General features: G+C 37.1%; 1 protein-coding gene across 2 annotated transcripts; it reads left to right on the top strand.

The window, feature by feature from the left end:
- Positions 1–739: 739 nt before the first annotated feature.
- stx2b (syntaxin 2b) lies at positions 740–10,564 on the top strand. Of its 2 annotated transcripts, XM_059503397.1 has the most exons (10): positions 745–927; positions 1,608–1,707; positions 5,614–5,688; positions 5,786–5,859; positions 5,956–6,064; positions 8,068–8,141; positions 8,824–8,961; positions 9,055–9,165; positions 9,445–9,596; positions 9,875–10,564. In XM_059503397.1, the coding sequence occupies exons 1-9, from the start codon at positions 889–891 to the stop codon at positions 9,580–9,582; spliced, it is 858 nt and encodes a 285-aa protein (XP_059359380.1). In that variant the 5' UTR covers positions 745–888; the 3' UTR covers positions 9,583–9,596; positions 9,875–10,564. The 2 variants fall into 2 exon arrangements, with proteins under 2 accessions (XP_059359381.1, XP_059359380.1); XM_059503398.1 differs by lacking the exon at positions 9,445–9,596 and having other exon boundaries at positions 740–927.
- Positions 10,565–10,761: the final 197 nt, after the last annotated feature.

The raw sequence follows: 10,761 nt of genomic DNA, 5'->3' as shown, positions 1-10,761 counted from the left end.
AAGTAGACTGCAGCTTGGGAAACGAAAATTATTCTGATTGGTCCATTCAGAAAAGTGCTGTAAAAAGTAACAGATATCACATGACAACGTCTTCTATGTGTTGTGACCTATACAGTCTATGGTTGTGACGTCTGTTCTAAAACTTACACTTCAATAATGACAAGGATAATCGTAATATTCATTTAATCGAAACATACCGCAAACAGTAAAGAGATATAGAAAAATTAAATAACTTGACAACGCCATGCTGTTTTTTATTGTTACTACCGCGCTGTTTCATGTAGCTGCGCCGACGGTTTTCAAAGAGAAGTGAGCCGTCAGCTGGTGATAAGACGGTGAATTAAAGGATGGCAACCAAACAGACGCCCAATGCTTCGTAACTGGGTGCTATTTGAACGTAAACACCTTATTTATAAGCTTTTATCGATAAGTTAAGAACCTAAAAGATGAATGAATGTACTTTCTCGGACATACATTAGTTTGTCGCGGTCTGGGCAGGACTTGCAATGTACTTTAACGCGCGCGGACCTCAAGGGACGTGAACAATCAACAGAAGATAATCGACATTTCAACGACATTGTTATGAGGGACCGACTGGCTGATTTGAATGAGGCAAGTGATTGATTGATTAAAAATAAACCAATTAGACTTAATTCTTAACATTGAAAATAATATATTAATAGTGTTTTTACTTAAAGAAATACAAAATTTTACGTACACTAACACATATTTCTCAGTAACATTCTTTGCTGGTTATGTCAAAGTTCCTTCTCATGCTCTTATCAGTGTAACGTTAGTAGTTTTTCTCTATGCTCGAGCAATGTGTATCTTTGTGGCTTGTTTTAGGGCAGGCAGAGTGCCAGTGAAGATGGGGCTGTCTCTGTGTCCATGGAAAGAGATGGCTTCATGCAGGATTTTTTCAGAAAGGTAACGTTACAGTCATTCACCTGTATGAAAGGTGCTCCTCTTCTGTAATCCATGTATTGGTGATGGACCATACATAGGGATGTATTAAAATGCAGTAAAATTCTGACTACTACTCTTATTATGAAAATCTGATAATTATTTTCATGTGTGTTCATTCATTACCAATAATTAGCTAATATTGTAAATCTAAAAGTGTTAATTTTAGGATTATTTGTATACTATTACTGGCTTTTATTTTTATATTTTGAGTTTTTATTTATATATTTTATATATGTAACTTTATTTTTAGTAATTGATTTGCTTCTATTAACTTTATAATTATTTCCGTTTTTGTTTTAGGATTTTTAGTAGCCTACTTGTTTTATTTTAGTTGACTGCCAGGTAATATTTTGTGTGATATTTGTGTTTCAGTTTATTTAAACATTTTATTCCAGTTTGATTTTTTTTTTTTTTTTTTTTAGGTTTTGAACCCTGAAATCAGCACTTTTTAAATAAATGCATAATTTTAAAATAATAATAAAAAAACACTTAAATTGTACCACTGATGTTGGGCATCACAACATTTTAATGTAAAGTGAAATTTCATAGCAAAACACGTTGTAACATGCATCCCTAGAAGTTCATGACTAGACGCACACTAAAGTAAAACTATTGAAGAACTTTGCTTTTCTTTATTTCAGGTGGGGGAGGTCAGAGGTGTCATTGACAAGATCTCCTCCCAGGTGAATGAGGTGAAGAAAAAACATAGTGGGATTCTTTCAGCCCCAAACCCTGATGAGAGTAAGTCACTCTTACTCAAAGACTGTGAAATCATAGCAAAGTGACAAGGTGGTGCATGTTAGCAGGTTGAATTGGTTTATGAACTATCACCATTGAGCCCTTGAGCGAGGCCCTTAACTCCAGGTCGCCCCATGAAGATGTCCCTGTGTACTGTGAAAGACTTTCACACTGAGTTAAATGGATAGTTCTCCATTCTCAAGTTACCACAGGGAGTCAAGTTTGGGCGTGCAAGGAATTGTAGTTCTCACATCACATTCTTAATTTTCAGTGTGTGTGTTGGGTTAGTTTTGCGGTTACTTGCAGGGCATGTGTAGGATATGCAGGCAGGAATGTGAGACTGAGATAAAGACCAATGAGGGTGTGAGTGTTTCTGCTCATTTTTTTCCCTTCTATTTCTCAAGTTGATAGTAAAATTGAACGTTCTGTATGGGGATTGTACTAACAGATGTGTACTATTTCTCCTTTTTAAGAGTCACTTTTCATCCCTACACCTGCTTGCATTTTATATTTTCACATGTACAGTCGTGGCCAAAAGTTTTGAGAATTACATAAATATTGGAAATTGGAAAAGTTGCTGCTTAAGTTTTTATAATAGCAATTTGCATATACTCCAGAATGTTATGAAGAGTGATCAAATGAATTGCATAGTACTTCTTTGCCATGAAAATTAACTTAATCCCAAAAAAACCTTTCCACTGCATTTCATTGCTGTCATTAAAGGACCTGCTGAGATCATTTCAGTAATCGTCTTGTTAACTCAGGTGAGAATGTTGACGAGCACAAGGCTGGAGATCATTATGTCAGGCTGATTGGGTTAGAATGGCAGACTTGACATGTTAAAAGGAGGGTGATGCTTGAAATCATTGTTCTTCCATTGTTAACCATGGTGACCTGCAAAGAAACGCGTGCAGCCATCATTGCGTTGCATAAAATTGGCTTCACAGGCAAGGATATTGTGGCTACTAAGATTGCACCTAAATCAACAATTTATAGGATCATCAAGAACTTCAAGGAAAGAGGTTCAATTCTTGTAAAGAAGGCTTCAGGGCGTCCAAGAAAGTCCAGCAAGCGCCAGGATCGTCTCCTAAAGAGGATTCAGCTGCGGGATCGGAGTGCCACCAGTGCAGAGCTTGCTCAGGAATGGCAGCAGGCAGGTGTGAGCGCATCTGCACGCACAGTGAGGCCAAGACTTTTGGAAGATGGCCTGGTGTCAAGAAGGGCAGCAAAGAAGCCACTTCTCTCCAAAAAAAACATCAGGGACAGATTGATCTTCTGCAGAAAGTATAGTGAATAGACTGCTGAGGACTGGGGCAAAGTCATATTCTCCGATGAAGCCCCTTTCCGATTGTTTGGGGCATCTGGAAAAAGGCTTGTCCGGGGAAGAAAAGGTGAGCGCTACCATCAGTCCTGTGTCATGCCAACAGTAAAGCATCCAGACACCATTCATGTGTGGGGTTGCTTCTCATCCAAGGGAGTGGGCTCACTCACAATTCTTCCCAAAAACACAGCCATGAATAAAGAATGGTACCAAAACACCCTCCAACAGCAACTTCTTCCAACAATCCAACAACAGTTTGGTGAAGAACAATGCATTTTCCAGCAGGATGGAGCACCGTGCCATAAGGCAAAAGTGATAACTAAGTGGCTCGGGGACCAGAATGTTGAAATTTTGGGTCCATGGCCTGGAAACTCCCCAGATCTTAATCCCATTGAGAACTTGTGGTCAATCCTCAAGAGGCGGGTGGACAAACAAAAACCCACTAATTCTTACAAACTCCAAGAAGTGATTATGAAAGAATGGGTTGCTATCAGTCAGGATTTGGCCCTGAAGTTGATTGAGAGCATGCCCAGTCGAATTGCAGAGGTCCTGAAAAAGAAGGGCCAACACTGCAAATACTGACTCTTTGCATAAATGTCATGTAATTGTCGATAAAAGCCTTTGAAACGTATGAAGTGCTTGTAATTATATTTTAGTACATCACAGAAACAAAGATCTAAAAGCAGTTTAGCGGCAAACTTTTTGAAAACTAATATTTATGTAATTCTTAAAACTTTTGGCCACGACTGTAATACTACAATCTTTCTTTAACATGACACATCATAATGTAAAAGTGCTTTATAGGGTCACAGTTTTTTTGGAACGGTTGTCTGTAGAAAAAAAAAAAGAGAGAAAAAAATCATATTTTTATAGCTGATGGTTTATTTGTAGCCTAGTGTGTATTGGGTCATATATCAAATGAACATCAGTCCCTGAAATATCAGGTAGAAACCTCTATGTAATTGAATCTTTTAAATAAATCATATTTATATACAATATAGTGCAATATTAATATATTAACTGAAAGAAGTCTCTTACCTTCACCAAGGCTGAATTTATTTAATCAAAAATACAGTAAAAAAGGTCATATAGAATATGGTGACATGCCAATCAGCTAATCAACTCAAAACACCTGCAAAGATTTCAGGAGTTTTCAAAATGGTCTCTCATTTTGTTTTACTTGGCTACACAAACATGGGGAAGACTGTTGATCTGACAGTTGTCCAGAAGACAATCACTGACACCCTTCACAAGGAGGGTAAGCCACAAACATTCATTGCCAAAGAAACTGGCTGTTCACAGAGCGCTGTATCTAAGCATGTTAACAGAAAGTTGAGTGGAAGGAAGTGTGGAAGAAAAAGATGTATAACCAACCAAGAGAACCGCAACCTTATGAGGATTGTCAAGCAAAATTGATTCAAGAATTTGAGTGAACTTCACAAGGAATGCACTGAGGCTGGGGTCAAAGCATCAAGAGCCACCACACACAGAAGTGTGAAGGAATTCAGCTACAGTTGTCGTATTCCTCTTGTTAAGCCACTCCTGCACCACAGACAATGTCAGAGGCATCTTACCTGGGCTAAGGAGAAGAAGAACTGGACTGCTGCCCAGTGGTCCAAATTCCTATTTTCAGATGAGAGCAAGTTTTGTATTTCATTTGGAAATCAAGGTCCTAGTGTCTGGAGGAAGGGTGGAGAAGCCCATAGCCCAAGTAGCTTGGAGTACAGTGTTAAGTTTCCACAGTCTGTGATGATTTGGGTTGCAATGTCACCTGCTGGTGTTGGTCCATTGTGTTTTTTGTAAACCAAAGTCACGCCACCCGTTTATCAAGAAATTTTGGAGCACTTTATGCTTCCTTCTGCTTTTTGAAGATGCTGATTTCATTTTCCAGCAGTATTTGGCACCTGCCCACACTGCCAAAAGCACCAAAAGTGGTTAAATGGCCATGGTGTTGGTGTGCTTGAATGACCAGCAAACTCACCAGACCTGAACCCCAGAGAGAATCTATGGGGATTTGTTAAGAGGAAAATGAGAAACGAGAGACCAAAAAATGCAGATGAGCTGAAGGCCACGGTCAAACCTGGGCTTCCATACCACCTCCGCAGTGCCACAAACTGATCACCTTCATGCCATGCAGAATTGAAGCAGTAATTAAAGCAAAAGGAGCCCCTACCAAGTATTGAGTGCATGTACAGTAAATGAACATACTTTTCAGAAGGCCATATGGTATTATGAAGTATTCTAGTTGGTTGAGAGGGAATTGGTGGGTTTTTGATAAATGTGAGCCAAAATCATCACAATTAAAAGGACCAAAGACTTAAACTACTTCAGTCTGTGTGCATTTAATTTATTTAATACAAAAGTTTCACAATTTGAGTTGAATTACTGAAATAAATGAACTTTTCCACAACATTCTAATTTATTGAGATGCACCTGTATGTTTTGGAAAGTGTAATATATTGAACAACATTTAATTGAAATCTTTTGTAACATGAATGTCTTTGCTATCACTTTTTTTCAGTTTAATGCATCCTTGCTGAATAATATTATTAATTTCTCTTATTCTAAAATATGCCTTTTGCTTTCAGGGACAAAAGAAGAGCTGGAACAACTCACAATTGAAATCAAGAAAAATGCCAACTTTGTCCGGACCAGCCTCAAATGTGAGTTGAATGTTCTGGTTCTGTTGAGGATAGCAAAGATAACGGCACCAATGCACTTGGACAAAGAAATTAAGTTCCCATCTATTTTTCTCCTTAGCAATGCAACAGAATCTACCTCCAGATGAACAGATAAATCAAGCCTCAGTGGATGCACGCATTCAGAAAACACAGGTGTGAAATCTTTGTCTCTTCTTTTTCATCCAACTATCCAGTGTAATCATTTTAATCCCAAATTGATTTATTGCTCTTACTTTATCTTTTTTTTAGTACACTAACTTGTCACGCAAGTTTGTGGAGGTCATGACACAATATAATGAAGCCCAAATGTCCTTCAGAGAGAAAAGCAAAAGCAGGATTCAGAGACAGCTGGAGATCAGTAAGTCACACATGTTAATCTTTATACATTCACAAGCACATATGTACATATGATACCTTAAAACTAGCTCTGTAAACCATTTACAGCTGACAAAAATTTCCACCTTAAAATAATAATTTATTTTTGTTTAAAAGGACTGTGCATATATATATTAATAAAAAACCCACTTATTGTCTCTGAGAACTATTTTTGTTAGGGGTGAATGATATACAGTTGTGCTCATAAGTTTACATACCCCTTGCAGAATGTGCTAAATGTTAATAATTGATACAAAATAAGAGGGATCATGAAAATTGCATGTTATTTTTTTATTTAGTACTGTCCTGAATAAGCTATTTCACATAACCAATGTTTACATATACTTCACAAGACAAAATAATAATTGAATTTATAAAAATGACGGCATTCATGAATCTTAATACTGTGTGTAATTTCCTGGATGTTCCATGACGTTTTTTGTATTTTATGATAGTTGTTCATGAGTCCCTTGTTTGTCCCGAGCAGTTAAAAGATGGATTTCAAAATCATACAATGTTGGAAAGGGTTCAAATATGCAAAAGATGCTGGAAAACCAAAGAATGTGCTGGAGGATTTTTCTGAAGAGCAGCAGCAGCAGAACTGCTCAGGACCAACAAGGGACCCATGAACAAATCACAAAATATAAAAACAGTCGTGGATCATCCAGGAAATGACACGGTATTTGTAAAAATCTGTTGTGTGAAATGGCTTATATGGGAAAGTACTAAATAAAAAATAACATGCAATTTTCATGATTCGTCTTACTTTGTTTCAATTATTAACATTTTGCACATTCTGCAAGGGGTATAAACACTTACGAGCACAACTGTATTCGTATCAGATTAGTTCTCAGGCTGATCTTAGAGATTTTACAAATGTCCCAGGTTGATGTTGGACATACTGTATATTAGCTATAATTGAGTATTTAATTGTGCACCTTATTTCCTCTTTTTCATATTTAGATTACTTTGCCTGTCATTCACTGTTTACTTAAAATTAAATGTCAAAAACACAGATTCATAGTTTAATAGTTCATAATTTATTAACACAATTAAATGTAATCTCTATGTTTTTCATTGTTAAATTGTTCTTGATATTGCCAAATCATTTTTGTCCACTTTGCTCCCCTCTTTTTACTTGACATGATGCATTTGAAATTTATTTTGATGTGGTCAAACATGTAGTGCAGACTTCTGAGAAAAGTGTGCGCACGTGTGTGTGTGAAGTAGTCCCAGTGTGAGAGTATTAATGAGGTGCTTTCTGTGCTTTATGACACATGAAACTGAGCGGGTCACCTGAGACTCTAAGGCAAGTGTTACCTGGGCAACAGGGCTCCAGAGATCCTGCTGCATCTCTGCACAGTAGGCCAGGAGCAGAATGTCATGTGATAGGATAATGAGTAATCGGTCATGTGACTGATGTGATTTGCATAAAGACCCGGTTACCTCAACTTTGCATTTTAAACCAGTTCCATGAAAAGTTGTGTGATTTGTTAGGAAACATTAGTTGAAACTTTATTTCAGTGATGTGTATTTTATATTTATGATGTATGATGATATATTTTATGTGTATGGTATGATTTTTCTTGGTTATAAGTATGAATTTAAGTGCTGGTCATTGCTCAGGGGTCATATTATATGAGTGTGTCTGTGTATTTTTCCAGCAACCTTTACATTGATGGTTTCAGCCATTGTAATGTTCTCTCTCATTTTCCCAGCTGAATCAATATAGTCCCCAAGGCATACTTAACATGACCACATACACGCTTACAAGCATACTGTACACACATACACTTTTCCATGACACAAAGCCAAACAATTATACAAATGGACTAGCCTATTAGCAATTGCTGGTCATCATTTGCTGTTTACCCTTGACAAATTCACACACACGCAGCCATTTATCAAACAAATAATGGCCTAAACAGGATTGGCCAGTTTGTGAGAAGAGTGTTTCACTAATCTATTACACTCTGAATCTTGTAGCTGGAAGAATAACAACTAATGAGGAATTGGAAGAGATGCTGGAAACTGGAAACCCTTCTATTTTCACCTCCGATGTGAGTTTGCTTCATAAAATGACTCTTTCCAGGAGGAAGAAATATTAAAATACTGCAGCTCTCATCCAGAGCCAGCTTTCTTTGGCTTCTCAGTTTTCTGATTATGTGGCATGACATGAGAGCAACACATTTTTCAACAATTGGCACCCTCTGCTGGCTGTTTCTTTGCACTTTCTGTAACGATCTGTTTAAGCTTTAAAGGGATGATGGTTCACCCAAAAATGAAAATTCTGTCAATTACTCACCCTCATGACGTTCTAAACCTGTAAGGCCTCAGTTCATCTTCAGAACTCAAATTAAGATATTTTTATGGAATCTGAGACCCTCTCTGACCCTCCCGTAGACAGCAAGGGTACTACCACAATCAAGGTCCAGAAACATAGCAAGGATATTGGTAAAGTAATCCATGTGACATCAGTGATTCAACCGTAATTTTACGAAACTACGAGAATACTTTTTGTGCAAAATAAATCAACAATTTGTGCCTCTCAGCGTCACCCTAGCGCCATTTTGGAGAATATCCACTGAATGCAAATGGTGTATGCTGTTCTGTGTCAGCTTTGTCATACAGCATAAGCACATGACAAAATAATTTCATTTTGGGTGATCTGTTCAATTGTTTTATTGTGTGTTGTCACTGTTTATAAGTTTCTAGTGTCTAAAATATTTCCTGTGTTTTCAGATCATCTCTGACTCTCAGATAACTCGTCAGGCCCTTAATGAGATCGAGTCTAGACATAAAGATATCTTGCGGCTGGAGTCCAGCATTAAAGAGCTTCATGACATGTTTGTGGACATGGCCATGCTTGTTGAGACCCAGGTGCAGAATACAGTAATAAGTGAGAGTTTGTTCACTTATTAGTTAACCTATACAGCATTAATTCATGAACTCGCTTCTTTTTATGTTGTACAGGGTGAGATGATTGACAACATTGAGAAGAATGTAAACAATGCAGTAGAGTACGTCGGCCAAGCTAAAGTGGAGACCAAGAAAGCTGTGCGGTACCAGACGCAGGCACGCAGGGTAAGAAAACAACCATGGCTGACCATAGTCTGTCACTAACTTATGCTAATCCGTCACTAACCATAGATGGCTTTCTATACATTAGATGTTTCAATTGATGCTTCAGAAATAATACAGGCCTTAATTAAATGAATATAAATTTTATGAACACATTCAGCGTTATCCTTTCACAATATGTGCTACAAGCTAAAGAATGTTCTACAGAATTGTAAAATGTCACCAAGTACTTACAAAAACAAAATGCAATTAATTATAACACCTGCTTTTTGTCTTGTACAGAAACACATTATTCTTGCTCTTATCGTTTTGGTGGTGCTCGCTGTGATCGCACTCATTGTTGGTTTATCTGTGGGCCTGTCTGTTAAAACCAATACTAACTCCGCCTCCTCCAGCTCGAATGCAGCCAACCCTTCCTAAGCATGGTTTCCAAGGTAACCCCCAGTGCCCAATCACTAACTATTTCATCTACTATCACTTTGTCTCTAATTTAACCCAGTTTGAATATAGTGACAGCTTTTAAGGAGAAATTATTTTAATGGGATCAAAGAAAGATTCATGTATGTTCTAATCAATGCCAGTTAACTTGCTTATAACCAGTGATGCAAATGTTTTTGCCAACAAAACAGAAAAACAAAGGTCTGTTTACATTTAGTAATTCATTTCATACACAGTGGATCTTCCTCTGTTGTTTTTTATCTTTCTGTCATAGAAATTGGTCTGTGTTGCCATTTGTGGAGCCGTGTGCAGCATCATTCTTCTCATCATCATCCTCATTGGAGTTTACAGCGATTAGTCACTTAGAGCAAAACTTTATTCTCTTTAACATTACTGTGCCTTTGAAAAAAAGAAAGAAAAGAGAGAGAAGAATTAGTGTTTTTGTTTTGACTGAAATTTAAAATGTCCTACAGTAACTAAAAAACTGCTCTTCGGTTTATTACCGGTGATTTGTGTAGAAGATGGCACAGATTTATGGTCGAAGACTTTCCTTTTTGACATTGCTTTGCTACTTCACTACAGCAACCAAAGGTAGTTTTCTCTTTGAGTAATGTTTTGTAATAATACAATATGTAACATTTGGTACTTCATGCTTTGGGAGATCCGACTGACATTGTGGAGTTAAATAAAATCCAGCAAAGTGCACTTTAGATATAACAAAAAATTCTGTTTGTATTCAAGAGTCACAAGTTAATTTCAGCTTTTACACAATGGTTTGACATTGTTTGATGTGACTGCTGGCTCCACACAATATGACGTCAGATTTGTGAACAATGTTACTAAACATCTTTTAGTCACTTAATGTTGTTCGTTTTTGTATCTTTCATATGACTGTGTCTTACAGGAAGGTAACCATTCAGTCAAATGCTCACAAAGTTTATTGTAAAATAAATGTGAGTTGCTCGCTGCTCAAAGCTGTCATATGGTCTCTGTTTGTTACGGGTGAATGTTTATTACATATAATAGTGTTCAAAAGTACATGTACAGAGAGACAGAAAGAGAGCAGTAGAAATTAATACTTTAAAGAAGGAATTCTTCCTATTACAATGCATTTTTTTTTTGTACTATGGTATAAGCAAAATATCTGTGTTGATGATGACA

Source organism: Carassius carassius, chromosome 21, assembly GCF_963082965.1.
Source record: "Carassius carassius chromosome 21, fCarCar2.1, whole genome shotgun sequence".
NCBI lineage: Eukaryota > Metazoa > Chordata > Actinopteri > Cypriniformes > Cyprinidae > Carassius > Carassius carassius.
The sequence above is the reverse complement of the archived record's forward strand: the minus strand, read 5'-3'. Positions and strand labels throughout refer to the sequence as shown.

What these genes read in the sequence shown, in the direction of transcription:
- stx2b (XM_059503397.1), top strand. Translation starts at nt 889, where the DNA reads ATGGAAAGAGATGGCTTCATGCAGGATTTTTTCAGAAAG. An exon ending in AGCCCCAAACCCTGATGAGA is followed by an intron (nt 1,708 to 5,613) that starts GTAAGTCACTCT and finishes TTTTGCTTTCAG; the next exon opens with GGACAAAAGAAGAGCTGGAA. An exon ending in TGTCCGGACCAGCCTCAAAT is followed by an intron (nt 5,689 to 5,785) that starts GTGAGTTGAATG and finishes TTTTCTCCTTAG; the next exon opens with CAATGCAACAGAATCTACCT.